Source organism: Mercenaria mercenaria, chromosome 16 (genome assembly GCF_021730395.1).
Source record: "Mercenaria mercenaria strain notata chromosome 16, MADL_Memer_1, whole genome shotgun sequence".
NCBI lineage: Eukaryota > Metazoa > Mollusca > Bivalvia > Venerida > Veneridae > Mercenaria > Mercenaria mercenaria.
In genome coordinates, this window is record NC_069376.1 from 63,044,326 (window position 1) to 63,061,607 (window position 17,282).

Genomic DNA, 17,282 nt, shown 5'->3' on the forward strand with positions numbered 1-17,282 from the left:
GACTCAGTTTGTAAGTTTAATTGAGAGAATCCCCTACTTATTAATCAATTAGATAAAGACAGGCATCGCGGAATATTTATCAAATGCTTGGAAATTATATATATTTAGATTGTTGTTTAACATATACTCCCAGTAGCTGGAATTCTGAGAATTATGTGGCTTTTAAGACTGAGTATCTTATCTCATATTTGAAAGAATTTCTTATATACATTACTGGTCGATGTTTGCAACAATATGATAATTATAATAATATTGATATTAGTAAAATTATATCTAACTGTTATTTTCCTAATGAATGAGTCAATATGATAAACGTGTATATAACTACCGTCATTGTCATCAGTAACACCATCATTATTATCAATAAAAACAATGTTCAGCGATATCAACAAACTATCTTAACTCTTCATAATTATTATTATATCATCATTATCATCATCATCAAAACAACAGCAGCAGCAGCATTAACATTCAAAATAATAACAATATTATTATTGTTGTTTCTGTCATTAGTAATGATTATTATTATGTACAAAGTAACATGATTTGCCTGGCTACCTGACTCATGGTTATTTTTATATAAACACTGCAAACATTTCATAACTCTAAAATAGCACATTTTTATCTGATGGTTAAACCATACATGTTCGGAGTTCGTCAATGTAGCAACAACCTGCTGGAGTTATGTCCCTGTTTATGAAGAAAACATATATATGTATATGAAAAATATGACAGAAGAAACATAGGAACGGGAGCTAGTCTTTAACATGGTTATCACTGCAGCAGCTAGTGCTTCTGTTAGGCAGGCGATTTTGTGTGTTTCAGTTTCAAGCAAATTTTACATGCTGCAACCACGACATGGGAGGTTAGTGAACACTCCATGTCAGCTAGGGAGTTCAGTGGAGAATCTGTGTCAGCTAAGGAGTTCAGTTGGACTCCATGTCAGCTAGGAAGTTACGTGAGGGTTCAATGTCAGCTAGGGAGTTCACTGAAGACTCTATGTCAACTACGTAACTTGACAGTGAGGACACTGCGGTAGCCTCGCCCAGGGCTCGAAAGCATGAGCCTGAGATCCGCAGATCTGTGCTCTCCCTATTGAGCTAAGTGAGCGGGCTGTTCAGCATTGAGGACCCCGTAACTGTGTATGAACATGTAGCATCTCAGGCGAATGGGCGGGCCGCACATGGCTCTCAGCTATGAGAGGGGGATGGGCAGTCTATGCTTTGCATCCCTCCACCTCATTTCCGTCAGAAATGTACAAGAATTAGTAGTCCACTGTACAAGAAAAAAATGTTTGTTATTATAAAACAAAAATCGTCAAAATTATAAAAAATAATCGTTGCCACCCCATCCCCCCCCCCCCCCCCCCCCCCCCCCCCCCCCCCCCCCCACACACACACCTCCCTTTCTATCTGAAACTGCTCCTAGAAAATGCACATAAGTACGAACAAAAGCATAAATACCAACATGTATGACAAATCCTGTCCTAAATGTCCCGGATTTTAACGGAAAATCCAAAATATCTTTTATTAGCTTATATATGGGTTTTTATCGTCGTTACTAAAATTAGATATTTATTTAAAAACGTTCAATGCTGGGGTTGGCTATATAATAGCTGCTGTTTAAACAGTAGTAATATTCAACGATTACTTCATCTGAGAAAAAGTAGGTAATAATTTTCTTTACGAATCTGATACTTTTATAAATAAATAAAATATATAAGCTATCATATAAGATACCCTGTGAAACGTTTTAAACATGACAGCGTCTGGTAATATCAAATTATTTATATTTTCAGAAAAGTGAAATACGGACGAAGAACAGAATCTAAATTTCAAATAACAAAATGCCGCACAGTCGACTTGCGATATACGTGGCAGTGTTTCTTGTTTTGGCTCAACTTTTTGAAATACCATCCGCCAAGCGTTTAAAACTTTGTCGGTTAAACCGAAGAACAAACATGTGCCATGACGCCATTCTGATTGGACCGATGCACCGGTACAAGAAAAGTCTATGCGAGATTGCGGGTGGAAGTTGTACGTTATTCAAAGGACGCGTTAGAACAAGGTGTATTTGTAACAGTAGAAGTGATGTATAAAATAAGAAGGAAAAAAAAACACTTTTGTTGATCTCAATGTCAAGATCCAAGTATAAATTAAAAAGTAGTTCTCAATGATATTTGTAGAAGGAAATTTAACAAGCGAAAATAGACTTAAATCGTGATTGATTCATAACGAAGTCTAAATAGCTATTTACATTGGATAAACTCGAGTCCTCATACCAACAAGGACATAATACGAACTAGATCTATGTTGAATATTATTGACCTTGGCAACGCCGTTCAAACGCATAGATCTATTAGAAAAGACAAAACGAGCTACTACTGCGTGGTGGATAAAAGTCTCAATTTGAAAAATAAAGAGAAAATATCTTTTGCTGAACTGAATATTATGCGATAACCTTCAGATTGTGTTTAAACCATTTTTAATATAATATGAATTAAGGCACCGCCTAGCATTGGGGATTTATCTTTTATAGCGAGCTCGAGAATCGAGCTTTACGGTAACGCAAGTATACTTTCACACTTGGTGATGGATTTGAAAAGTTTCGTCGGAAGTTTTAAAAAAGCGCACCCTAGCGGACTGGTGCTCACAGGAAGTACTTCTTTCCGGAGTGAATACAGAACTTCATTCAATTGCTAAAAATTACTCATCACTTAACAATAATGAAAAAAATGATTTCCAGTTGTTTGAAAAAAATATTGTTTTCATTTAAAAGATCAAGCATCGGCCAGAAAATGGAAAAAATGTCATAATAAGCCAAAAGAAACGGGAACGCGGTAATGACGTCACCGTGACACCGGCTTCCCATAAATTTTGCAACGTATGATATTCACTGTTATAGGTATGGTGACACTAAATGTAGACTTTTTCAGTGAAGGTTAAAGGTCAGTAATTCAAATCCTTCTTTGTTTCATATAAAAAACGACAACTTCAGGTCGTCTTTACGTATCTTTAGAGAACATCACTTTTTCCTACACCTATTTTTCATGAAAGTTCTATCACAAATTAACGAAAAAATGAAAAGAAAATAGGGGGTTATGTAGTTCCTATTGAAATGCCAGTCAGTTGTGGTCTGCTACCCTAAAAATGGCTCATATTTACTCTCGTCCGCGCAATAAACACCTACTTCCGGTTTCGATCTGCAAAACTTGCCATGTGGGTTGTATGAACATGAAAACCGTCTCATTTCATGCAGAATGTCTTCTAGTAGTGAAAAACGGTGACTAAAGCACTCGTTCTACACGAATTTGCGCAAAAAATGGGAAAATTAGGATCTATTTATTATGGACTTCTTTCGACACCACGGAAGCACATTTTCGACCGAATTACTGACCTTATTCCTGAATAGGTTCTCCTGAGTTCTTGTGACTAGTGAATAGTTTCTTTGTGACAAATAAATGATGCATAATATTTTCAGATAAATCCGATTTCTTTGAGCTCGCTTTGAGGCTTTGCCTTATTTCATATTATATCCGCTTAGAAAGAAATATTCAACGCTCAAGAAAGTGAAACTTTGCTCTAAACTGTAGTTTACATTTAGTGTCATCATACCTCTTACAGCGAATATCATACTTTGCAAAATTAACGGAAGCCATGCCGGTGACGTCATTCAGCGTTCTCGCACTAGCTTTTAGAATTTTGTTTTGTTTGTTTGCACTCCACGCAGAAACTTGACGGTCTTTACACTTCCTTACTGTTTTAAAAGTGTTTTTCAGTAGCACGTACAGTTTTCATTACAAAAAAGAAGTAAAATTATCATGTTAGCGCGGTTTACGAGTTTCTATGACTGATACGGGGTGCTCGGATGTTCATAAAGACAACCAGTCAGCGGATTTTACATAAACCGGAACCGGAAAACATCGAAAAAATTGCCTCAGTATATGCAAACAGCAAAGACGAATATCTATATACGGACGTTACCGTCCCGGGGATTTTCATCCCCGGCGCTTGGCGCCGGTGATAAATCCCTTATTAATGATTTTATTATTTTTTTGTTGAATTATCTATCATTCAAAATGCCGCATTTCATTATTTTTGAAAACAAGTGTTAAATGGCATGCGGTATATAATGGCCAGTTTATCAATAATCGGAATAATGGTTCATTTGTAAGTAGTGTAATTTTACGTAAATCGTCTGTGACTTTTTCACCTGGATGTATCTGAGGTTCTTACTGACTTTCTTATGATATCAAAATGCATATAACCTTCTTCATTTTTGTCTAATTTAAAACTTAGGAAAACTTTTATTTCCCCAAATCTGTTTTTTAATATATAGTTCGAAAGAGAACTTTTTGTAACTGAAAAAAAAAACAGGATTCGTTTTTTTTTTAAAGTCTGATGAATATTCATGCCCACCACTTCCGCTCTGTATCCAGTGTAAGACCAGTTACTGAAGTTTCATAATAAATAATGTGTCCAAAAAATTTTTTTATCTTTTTATTTAGCTACAAAGTCTTTTCCAGAGATTTGTTAGAGAATGTAGGATAAAGACGGACAAAAGTCATAACTTTGATATATCATAGCGAAAACATGAAAATATACTTGTCTCTCTATCTGTTTTTATATGAGTACATTTTCTTCTGGTCAAGTTTTATTTATAATAAACTATATGTGAACCAGATGTACGATAGAAGTATTAATTCAAGAATCCACGGAAAAGAAAATCTGTCAACATCATCATCACGTCTGCTGCCAGTGTGCTTGGTTGTGGTCTATACTTACAAATTAGTTATTATGTTATAAAAATCACGCATTTGCAAAAATATAATTGTCATGTCTTAAGCAGATTTCGCTGATACATTGTATGTAAAATTAATGTCACAAATTATTATGTCTAGTTTTGTTTTAGTGGTGGTAAATTAAACAGGGTATACTATGAATTGTACTATATATTTGTTGTATGTGAGTCCTTTATATTGGCCGGCAACATTATTTAGAGCACAGGTCTATGAATCTAGATTCTTGGGTGTTGCGTAAGTTGTCCGTGACGACTGGACAGAATAAATTGTGTCTGAAGACATTCGTGCGTCGCCTCTGAGTAATCCGTTACTTGTGGCAAACAAGTCAGTACTTGTGCTCAATCAAGTTACCTGGCCGCAATGAAATATAACTGACATGTTGATAAAATACATCTTTAAACTCCATCACGACAAACAAATAGACACCTTGTGTAGAGAAATGAACAACTATATGCTAATCAAATGGCATGTTTTTTTCCAAACCTGCTTTCACTTTCAGTTTCATTGAAGTTTTGGGTGTAACTGGAGAAAGTTACACTATTGTAATGGCGGAAGCATTTCATATAAGAGTTCGCAATTTACAGCTTGTACGAGTACGGGTATACGTGCATGATTTCAGTCTGTATTTCAGTCATCGAAAAATGTCTGATATATCAAAATTCTGAACATTGTAAGTTCTTCACACAATGTTACCCTACACGCTCAAAATGCACTCTGTTTTGTTTAGGTGTAGCTAGAAACACGATTAAATTCATAGGAAAAGTTATATACGTTCGGTACAAAAAAAGGTGCCAACATGACAAGATATCATATCCTAAGGACCTTGTTAAGATTTAGCAGCATATCACCAAAAACCACAGAAATATTTGGTAAACGAACGACATAATTATTTACCAATAATCTTCCTGTCTAATATATATTTTATCATACTGTCCTATACGACTGGGTACTAAAACTATTCTCAAAAAGTCCCCTTCCTTCTAAACCGTTTGAAAATGAATGTCATTTGTAAAGAAATAAAACTTCATATAAACAATTGTTGAAAACTACGTTAAACCTATAGTTTCTAAAAATTTCAACACTGGGATATAATTTTACATGCATCAAAACGTACATATGAAACAGTTATTTGAAATGGTGAGTTTTTAAAGGCACCGGAATGTCCAGAAGTGTGGTCCCTTAATGCAGACATTTTTTGGAATTCAATGCATATATCAGTACACTGAAAGTCGATTTGTATAGGGTAATTAATGGGCTGTTCGTATTTCATGTAAAACAACTCCTTCTTTCTATGAGATTGTGCTGTTTTACTTTCTTTCTTTTTTTTCTTCAAAATCTGGACCTAGCCGTTAACACATGTTTACACTTTTGGTAAGGCACCACTTCAAAACAGCAACAGCAGAATTTCACGGTACAATTGTAGCCGTAATATCACGAAGTCCAAAACAATGCATAATTTGAGAAAATATATTCGGATATGAAAGTCCTGAAAAGATGTGCATGTCACTTTCAAGCTGATGACGTAAACAAAGTTTCATTTGAACTTGGTAGAAACTGTAGGAGCAGTTGAGTGCACAAGGTGCACATAGTTGTATTGTCTAAAAAGGGACGTAACTCGAGTAAAATTATTCGGACATAAAAGTCACCATTTCAGTTCGGATGTAACTGACAATTAGATTTAAATACTTTCCAATTACATGACACATACATCAATTCAGAAAACATAACTTATTTTCTTGAACAAATGGTTAACAAGAAATTGTAACAGAGTTACCAGGTACATTTTTTCACAAGCATACTGCCAGCCAATATAACAGCTTTTTCGAAGTTAGGGTGAAAAACAAAACTAAAGATGTCTATGAATAATAATTTTATCTCATATAATTCATGAAGAGGCATGTACTATGAAAATGTCTGGAAATCAATAATCGGTGAAAGCTTTCAAATGTTGGTATATGTATTTTAAAGATTTAATGCGATTTTATCTTTAAATTGGTAAGAGAAAGGAAATAAAATTGTTATATAAGATTTTATTATCATATTAAAGGGATGTAATTAATAAACAAATGCAATGCATTACTTTGGGAAACAATATTTATGCGGTTATTATGTAACTTGTTTTTAAATTGCACACCAGTGAAAGTTAATGCCAGTGTTGGTCATTGCATAGAACTGCACTGTATATAAACCTAATGTATTGCAATCAAAATAATATTATATTTACATATACATACAATAAAGTTATAATGTCTGGGTTTGCCGCCCTAATGCGTCTATCATACCCACTACAGCTAATTCATCAGTATAAAAGAAAAAAAAAACACAATTCAGTATGGAACGGCCGCGACTTTCTCATGGCAATGCATATATCCAATAAGGAATGCCACCTTGGATATTGTTGCCATGTCTCACAAGCTTCCTCCAAAATGGCGGATATATAATACGCATGATACCGCTATGGCGGATTCTCTTTTATAAATAATCTAAAAATCATAAACATTATTATAAAAAAAAAATCAAAAACCTATCAGAACATGCGCTAAACGAATCATTAAATAATTATATCTAAGGTCACGTTAATTCTTTGAAGAAAAGTAGTGAAACTGAGAGCTGTTAATGTCGATGCTAATAAAGTCTTTATAAATACGAAAGTCGCAGGATTTGTTAAATCCGTACAAAGTGTACACAGACATATTACTTACACCATCAAAGAAAATCACGACAAAATTGTGTTCTTGCAAAGAGGGATATGTCCCTAAATAAATTATATCTAAATCGAAAGTCGAACTCTTAAATCAACTGAATAATACTTGCGCGTGTTCGTTCATGATATGTTGGTTTTTATGCCACCGATTATGATTGAAAAGTTCATCAATTCCTTTCTATATTTGCGAATAATACTAGTATATAATCTTAATTAGTATCATTTTATCTTATTTGAGTATGTTGTATTCTGGAGACTATTGATACTGTTCGCTACAACATCATTATGTGCGGAGATATCACAATGTTTGTGTGTACCTGTTGAAGAAAGCTGCAACAGCGTCCTATATTACCAGAATGTCCCGCGGGCTTGAAAAAGTAATTATCATGGTTGCCATCCGCTGCGAACGACAAAAGGAAGCAGGTGAGATAATACACGTACAATAACGCATTTAAGTGATTGTTTGATTGAATATTTGTCACAATAACTTTGATCAGTGTTCGTGTAAGAAGTGTGCTGGATTGTAACCCAATTTGGTAAAGTAATTGAATGTAATTAATTACATTTGCAATGTAATTTTAACTCAATTAATCACAATGCTTGAATCGATGTAATTGTATATTCTATAGTGATGATGTACACAAACTCTTAAATGAATTGGCCAGAAACTGTACGAAATGTTAAGTACATAATGGGCATGTGAACATGTACTATTCAAAAGTAATAAGTCCAACTTATAAGTCCAAGAAAAGGTATTAATTAAAAAGTCGAAAATGTACATCCCGACGATATGCGCATGTCAACTTCATGTTGATGGTATATATTCGAGTTGAGTACAAGACTAACTGACGGTCGAATGGGCGGACGGACAGTTCAAATACTACAAACGTTACAGGTCTTTGACTTCGAGGCATAAAATATCTGGGCTGAGTATGTGTAACTTAAAATGTATGAGATTTAACATGACAATACATAGAGTAAATAAATTAAACTTCTGCAAAAACACATATCATCTCATATAAATTAGTACAAAGATACTATCAATACTTCATATTCAAGTGTTTGCAACAACTTAAATTTGGTTATATACGAGCAGGAAACAATATCCAAGTTAAACTTATATTCAAGTTTGTGAGAATTTGAATTTTTTCTCCCAGTCTGGTTATTTTCAAGCAACGATTTTTCATTGGAAATACGTCTTCAGGGTCAATTCCAGCGGCATAAGGGATAAATATGTATGCCGTTAAGCACTTGACTAATTAGTTTATGAATAAATCAAATTTTCAAAAGGTTAAGTCACCCGTTTTGCCAAAGTTTCAAGATTCACATCTAAGCAATCTGAAACGAACTATATGCAAGGGCTTGCAATTTTCACAAGTTCAAAGCCGCTTACTCGATCACTACTTTCGATATAGTTTGATGTGAGCCAAAATCTCTTTCCAGTCTTATCTGAGCATATAGCCATCGGCTTTCATGGGACATCTTCTTTAATCTCATTCAATAATATTCCTTCAGCTGATAGGACGATTACACTAGGTTTGAAATAAGAATGATTACAAACGTAAATATTGCCATTTTTGTCCAAAGTTACTCCTTGTGGGCATTCCAATACACTGTTTTTGAAGCAGAAGACTTCTTCTCCATCAAATGTCCGACAGTTTACTTCGTTGGACTCTAAACAGGTTTGGATCAAGCGCATTCGTTTGACATCAACGATAAAATATTCCGTTGCTTTGATTTCTTTCCCAGCTTTATTGTGCGTAAGATGCTTTTTCATTTGGAGACGGTTTAAGTCCAATATGATATTGAAAAAGAGAAATCCCAGAGGTTTTTGCGTTGATACCACATATGCGCTGTCAGTCATGTGACATATTATATATGGTTTCACTTCTAGTTTCCAAGAAGCGATACTAGACAATTCTCCGTCAACACATTTTATCACAGATACCGTGGATAATTCTGGTTTACTAACAATGAATTTATTGTTGCCAATTTGTAAGACACTGTGTGCATTGCTGACCCTGAAACTAGAAGCTGTCTTATTTGATAAACTGTAAGAATACAAATCAGAAGAATAAGTGTCGAACAAAACTAGGTTTTCATCAGTGTTGCATGTAGATGAAAATATTGGTGAACAAAGGTCAGGTACGTCTATTTTCAATGGAGACATTTTCTCCACTTCAAAATCATGTGCCAAATCTTCAGTGACAACAAATGCTTTATGATCCAAAGGAACTGTTTCAAGTTTCACCCCAATAAGTCTGCCATGAGTCTGTAGTTTATCCTTCAAATGCTTGAGCTCGCCGCAAATTTCAAGCGTCAAGCGACTACCTTTGATAGTCATATCAATGTTTTGTAGATCTGTTTCTAAGTCACTAAATTCAGACTGAACCGCTTGAGACAGTATAAACACATGCTCATTTGATTTGCAATCATTCAATGCCTTAAGATATTCCAGCTGTTTACCACAACTTTCTCTCATCTCGATAAGTCTGGGTTCATTTTCAGTGTTTTCTTCAATAAGCAACCTAATTTCTTTGAGACGGGACATGGTGTCAGCGTATTGTTCATTCAATTTGTTCATAATTTCGTCTTTGAAAGACTGGATTTTATCCGATACTTCTTCAATGTTTGACAGCAATGAATCTCTGTTATCTTTTTCAAGTTTTAGCAGAAAATTTATGTGTTCGTGTGCATTTGTATACATTTCAGCAACCATGTTTGCCTTGCTTTTCGCCTCATCACCGGTAACTTTAGTATGTATTACTTTACATTCCCGGTGCTCGTATGTCACACAGTGAAGACAACAGAAACACACATGTATTTTGCAGAATGCCATTATATCTTTATCTAAGTGTTTTCTGCACTTTGTATACTTCTCAAATCTATCAGTTAACTTTTGGGATTTAAACAGTTTGCATGAGGACAGAAGGACAACATCGTGTTGCTTAAACAGCTTGAATTTTTTATGCCAATCGCAACAAGTTTTACATAGAGCCTCGCAACAATTCAAACAAAACTTAATAGCAAAATGCTTCATTCCACTTTCTTTGCAAGGTGCGCACAGGACTTTATCGGAGTTGTCCGTGATATTATGATGTAGGTCTACATCGGTTTCATCTGTACTGACGCTACTTTCGTTTTCGATTTCCATACGTTTGATCATTTTCATATCCAGTGGAAATGTGTCCTTTATCCATTGATTTGTCACTTCGGCTGAAGGGAGATCAATTTGTTTCCTGCAAACTGGACATTCAAAGCCACTACAAGTTCCATTCGAAAATGACGTTTTCTTCTGTGCTTCCAAAACGAAAGTGAAAAGACAATTTTCACAAAAAGAATGAAGACAATCGGTGATTCTTGGCTGAATAAATTTGTCCAGGCAAATAGAGCACAAGAACTGTTCTTTTTCCATGACTTCATAAAAATGATAAAAAATCAGTATTTACACAGCACTTTGAAATGTTAGGCCTATCGCAGTCCTGAGCAAATGCGCTGGGTATCTTCCCGTATCCGGTATTGGTGGCACGGACGAATATTGATTTAAGTCCTCGGCCTAACTATAGTAAAGTATGGTGGCATATTTCTGTCGCGAGATATCTAGGTAGATATAGCGATAATTCAAAAAATGTTTCTTGATAAAGCGATGTTTTCTGAAAAGATTATCTCAATAGTGGAAGGTTTCCTGGAAATATTATCGCGATATTATTATTTTACATTATTTTGTCGATACTTTTGTGTAAGTGTCCAAAACTGCCATTTATAAGCTAGGTTACCTTTCTCGATAATTTCAGAAATTATCTCGATATTTCGAACTTTTCTGAAAAGTTTATCGCAATAGCCTAAACTTTCCTAGAAATAAAAGGCATATCGAGAAAAAATGATTTATTGCGATAATGTTAAATTATCAGAAAAAAATGCACAACTTTGCTGGAAAATTTAGAATATCATTGTGATAGCTACCGAGCATCTCGTGGCAGTTCCAAACATTAACGCGAAATTTTGCGATAAAACATTTTCAGGAAATGAACAAAATACCTAGAAAATATTATTGTTGGAAGGTTTTCAGAAAAAAATGGACACATTTCCTGGAAAGTTTACAAATTATTGTGATAACTACTTAGCTATCTCGTGGCAGAGAAATATGCCACCATAGTAAAGGAACCATCATGGGAACCATCTCGCGGACAGGTTTTTGAAGACTAATTTTTCACTTGCCATGCCAGTAGAGGTCTAAATTAAAGCTGGTTTCTATTTATATTTCATTGTGGATGTATTTTTGACATTTTGGTAGAATAAAATGGGAGTAGAGGTTGAATTTGGTGAAGTGAAACTCGATTTTAATATGAATAGTACTCCAAGGTCACAGCAGTATGATTTCGATGTGATTTTACAATAAGCAAATGTGACAAAAGAAATCTCTGTTAGAAGATACATGACACCTACTTTTCTCTTCATTTAAATTATATCATTCTTATCATAACTCTTTAAAATGAGGGAAGGATTTTTTCTATGAAACTGGTCTAGCTATGTTTGGTAGCTCTTTAAAAATGTCACTTTATATAGAATATATAGGGAATAATATTTACTGGTGTGTGACCTCCAAGATGTATCTCATGTCGAATACAACAATAATAATAACATTAGGTCATGAGATATTTTCCGACAAACAGATATAAAACAGAAATTAACCTAGATAAAGCAAAGAGCTATAATGATAAGTTAGTTATAGAACAGAACTGAACAGAACAAAACAGAACTTTATTAACTCAAATTACATTATTATTATCATTATTATTATACAAGATTTATATGTCGCCCTTTTAATGATAAACACGCTTTGCATATAGCAAACGCAGCCACATAGGGCGCGAAATTCATCCTCTACTGGTACAGACAAGTGAGTGAGTGAGACAAAGTCCCCAGAACAGATAGAGAGAAAGCATTTTAGATACAGGCCTGTCGGGCTAACTTAGCCTAGCTCTTTGCGAATAGATAGTCTGGTTCTTTAACGTGCCCGATGTATAGCACCGAATCACGCGAAGCCGTCTTTCCTGGGAAGAACCAGTACAGGCCTCTTAGTTAGGTAGGAGACACTCTTGAAAGAGCATCTCAGAAATTTCCAGTGCCTGGACCGGGATTCGAACAGCGGACTTCTGGATTGACAGTCAGGCGTGCCACCACTAGACCACCGGCCCACCTACTTATGCAATATATGAGTATACAGATTGATATATATATGGAATTATTACAAATATATGACACTGATTTCTAAAAAAAGTTCCAGTCGTAAGTAAGAAAGCGAATTTTTGCTATTTCAGTATTTACAGTTTAATTTTAAAATTGCAAAAATTGTAAAGAATAAAAAAATCACATTTTCAATGTTTTGGGTTTATATTTTTTTTCAAAAATGATGCATATTCAGAGCCTAAATATTACCCATTCATAGCAATCAGAGTAGAGAGTATGTATATTTAACTGTGTTTTATGTTATTTGCTTGCAAATTTTAGTGCAAAAAAGAATATGGCAAAAATAAGCTCTAACTAGGAGAAAATGTTAAAAGTTATGTTACCACAAGTATTTTTGAGGAAAATTATTGCAGTGACATGCATTACTGAAAATGCCATTAATATAGTTAAACCTTGAAAAAAATGATTTCCTCAAGCTGAAACTTGTTTTTTTCTGCAAATAAGCATCTGTTACTATATAAATGAAACTGGCATTATTACAGAAAGCCACTTTTTCTTAAAGGTCAAATAGTACTAAATGGGTAATCAAACAGCACTTCTAGTCTAGTCGGATAATGGCGGGAAGAAAAATCCTCAATTTTTTTCTCAGTTACAGTGGCATTTTCATGTTTTATGTAAGCCAGTTCCTATTTTTAATTATTGTGGACCTATACTTAACATTTTGATAGCATTTTCAAGAAGATTTTTGTTTTGCATTTATAGAGATGTAAACAAACATTATTACTCATGTGTTCATACGGGTCCACTTTTGAAGATATTCCATAGTGTTGACCTGTTAGACAAAAAAAATCTCTCTTAGGCGTAGAAAATGTTTGTTTTCGGTATCCCGACCTACCCTAATTTTTTGGCCCGACCCTAAATGTTTTTATGGCCTTGGAGATTTTTTTTCAACTTTTTAACAAAAAAAATGCAAAACTTCACTTTTTATGCTTTAAACATGGTGAGTGATGTTAGAAATCAACTTGCTGATGCTCTAAAGGCATAATCCCCTTATTTGTATTCATTTTTTTGACATAAAAATAATTTCCGAAAAGTCTCACTTAATAAAAAAGATATTAAAAAAGAAAAAACAAAATTCCGGCCTACCTACCCTAATTTTTTTAGCATGTTACCGGAAACAAAGATTTTTTTAGGCCTTAGAAGATACATGACCTCTACTTCTCTGGTATTTTTGTTGGTTTATAGGTCATTTAAGGATATAAGGCTAGTAATCTTTTCTTAAAATGGGGCTTGGCTATGTGTTACAGAACATATTTGCAAATTCATTCCTATAAGGCATACAGACACTAAATAGAAAAATGGCGCGAAAAAAAAGGTAGTCGCATAATGGCGGATACAAATAGTCCTTTTTTTCTTTTTGCTCTGTAGAGCTATGTTTTCTTTGCAGTTTTTTTGCTAAAATCACATGACAGGTCTATGCTTGACATGTAGGTAGCATTTTCATAATGATATAACAATATTACAGAATTTTTCACGAAAGATCATACACCGCCACTATAATTTTGGGTCTCATTTTTAGCTGATTTTGCAGTTTGTGTGTTTGACTGAAAATATTTTCTTGCATCAAAATGACCCACACTTTTCTTTTGATTTTATTTAGAAGTGACAATATTCTTCAAGAAAATGTAAGTTACAGACATTTAAAATGGGTCCTGATGTGCTGCGGTCATTGGAAATAGGTCAATTATATAGAATAAAGAAGAACAGCTTTTTAGTGCGTTATAACCATGATTAAATGCTAGAACAGCATGCAAGCAGGATTTTATTATTTGTAACAAATATGTACCCAATATTGATGACGATTTTTATATAACTGATATGCCGTTACCCAGGTATTCGATGGACAAGGGAAGTAACTCGCACGGAAATAAACTTATAGATATGTTTAAGGCCACTTCACTTAGAATTGTAAATGGTCGTTTAGGGTCAGACTTTGGTGTTGGTGCGTACACTTGCTTTAATAGGAATGGTGCCAGTGTTATAGATTATTTATTGCTAACAGTGAATATATTAAAGGGAGTAACGAAGAAAAAGAACTCTAAAGGTCGGGTCTAATTGAAAGGCTGATAGACATAAATAGATTACTTTGAAGATATAAACGTTATAGTTGAGTCTTTCACCACCACAATTAGAGATGTAGCAGATCCATTATTTGTTAAACATGTGTCAAAATCTCCTCAATTTGAAAAGATTACAGTTGATGATAGCAGGAAATGGTTTGATTCTGAATGCAGAGAATCTAAGCGGTTGTATAGAAATGCCTTGTCAGTATATAACAAATCCCATTTAGATATAGACAGAGTAGAATTATGTAGATTAAAATGCATATATAAATATGTGGTTAAAAAGAAACAGAGGGCATATAAGTTTAAGCACTCCAGGGACTTTGAATTGTTGAAAAAAATCTAAACCGCGTGATTTCTGGCGGTATTTCAGAAGCAAACAGGGCTGTAGTAATCCAAATGTTAAAAAGAAACAGAGGGCATATAAGTTTAAGCATCCTAGGGACTTTGAATTGTTGAAAAAATCTAAACCGCGTGATTTCTAGAGGTATTTCAGAAGCAAACAGGGCTGTAGTAATCCAAATGTACTGCTAGATGAGTTTAAGAGACACTTTGAAACAATGTTTTCTGATGTAACGCATAATTTGTATGACGATGCAGAAGAATTTGATACTTCGCATAATTTTGATGATTTTAATCCAAATTTTGAATGACTTGATAAACCAATAAGTTATGAAGAGGTATGTAAAGCAATCTCTCTGTTAAAAACAAGAAAATCTCCCGGAGAAGATAAATTGCTCAATGAATATTTTATAGAGGCATGTGATATTTTAGCTGGTTATATTACTGAAATATTTAATGCGATCTTAAATACAGGTATATTTCCAAATGCATGGACAAAAGGCATAATCATTCCTTTGCATGAAAAAGGAGATAAGTGTGACGTTAAAAATTATAGAGGTACATTGTATTACGTTATTAAGCAAATTTGGAAAATTGTTTACTAGTATATCAAATCAGCGTATTACAGCTTGGTGCGAGGAAAATGATGTTATATCTGACGCACAGTTTAGTTTTAGGAAAAACAAATCGACTGTAGATGCGATTTTTATTCTTCATTCTGTAATTCAGAAATTTGTTAGTGAAAATAATCGTTTATATTGTAGTTTTGTTGATCTGAAACAGTGTTTTGACTCAGTTTACAGAAATGCACTATGGTGGAAATTATACAATAGCGGGCTCAATGGTAAATTGTTACGTATTATACGAAATATGTACCAGTCTGTCAAGTCGTGTGTATGTTTTCTCTCTTCGTTGAAGATCTAGAAATGTATTTACAAAATAGAATCGATTGTGGTTTAAGCCCCCAAGAAATTTGTCTAATATTGCTTCTTTTTGCTGATGATATGGTTATATTTGGCTTGACACCAGAAGATTTACAGTTGTCTTTAGACAGATTATATGAACATTGTAACAAGTGGGGTCTAGAAGTCAATGTAGTTAAGACTAAAATTGTTGTTTTTCGAAAAAGAGGTGGTATAAGAAATAATGAACATTGGTCATATGCTAATGAGGATATAGAAGTTGTTAATGATTTTAACTACTTGGGCGTAACATTAAATTACACAGGAAATTTCAACCTATATACACGAACTTTATACGGAAAAGGCCTAAAGGCAATGAATGTACTTGTTTCAATTTTAAAAAGATATGATACAAAACCAAAGATAGCTTTACAATTATTTGATGCATTTGTATCATCTATCATAACATACGGTTGTGAGATATGGGGTTTTACAAAATCGAAACAGCTTGAAAATTTACATCTCAAGTTTTGTAAAACTATTCTTGGTGTAAGACAATCTACCTCAAATGTTTGTTTGTTTTGGGTTTAAGGCCGTTTTTCAACAGTATTTCAGTCATATAACAAACGGCGGGCAGTTAACCTAACCAGTGTTCCTGGATTCTGTACCAGTACAAACCTGTTCTCCGCAAGTAACTGCCAACTTCCCCACATGAATCAGAGGTGAAGGACTAAAGATTTCAGACACAATGTCGTTTATCAAATAGTCACGGAGAACACACGCCCCGCCCGAGGATCGAACTCGCGACCCCGCGATCCGTAGCTGTATATGGAGAGTTAGGTCGATATCCTCTTTACATAAATAGATACGTACGCATAATAAAATACTGGTTTAAATTATGTAGTAGTGAAAATATAATTATAAGAACTATTGTAGATTCTTCTATGTCAGATGTTGAGATGAACAAAGTTAATTGGTTTAGTAATGTAAAAGATATGCTAGCCAGATACGAGTTTCTAGACGTATGGTATAATGCAGATCTACTAAAACCCGTGACGGCCGTGACGACCGTGACGATGTCATCACGGAAAATATATTTTTTGTCACGGGTCTGTCACGGGTTTTGCTGTTTGTATTGTTTTAGCTTAAACTTAAACTCATGGGCAATTTATATCACGACATATGCCAGTTCTAATGATGTCATTACGTGACGACGTCAA

The 17,282-nt window shown here is 34.3% G+C and overlaps 1 protein-coding gene and 1 long non-coding RNA gene across 2 annotated transcripts; one reads left to right on the forward strand and one right to left on the reverse strand.

Moving 5' to 3' along the window:
• The first annotated feature begins 1,594 nt into the window (after nt 1-1,594).
• LOC128549235 (uncharacterized) lies at nt 1,595-4,942 on the forward strand. Its single transcript, XR_008367530.1, has 2 exons — nt 1,595-1,665; nt 1,799-4,942. It is a non-coding gene; the product is annotated as an uncharacterized LOC128549235 (long non-coding RNA).
• A 1,716-nt stretch (nt 4,943-6,658) lies between these two features.
• On the reverse strand, nt 6,659-11,011 carry LOC123539818 (E3 ubiquitin/ISG15 ligase TRIM25-like). The gene has a single exon (XM_053527254.1). The coding sequence runs from the start codon at nt 10,918-10,920 to the stop codon at nt 8,977-8,979; it is 1,944 nt and encodes a 647-aa protein (XP_053383229.1). The 5' UTR covers nt 10,921-11,011; the 3' UTR covers nt 6,659-8,976.
• Between the last annotated feature and the right edge of the window lie 6,271 nt (nt 11,012-17,282).

What these genes read in the sequence shown, in the direction of transcription:
- LOC123539818 (XM_053527254.1), bottom strand. Translation starts at nt 10,920, where the DNA reads ATGGAAAAAGAACAGTTCTTGTGCTCTATTTGCCTGGACAAATTTATT.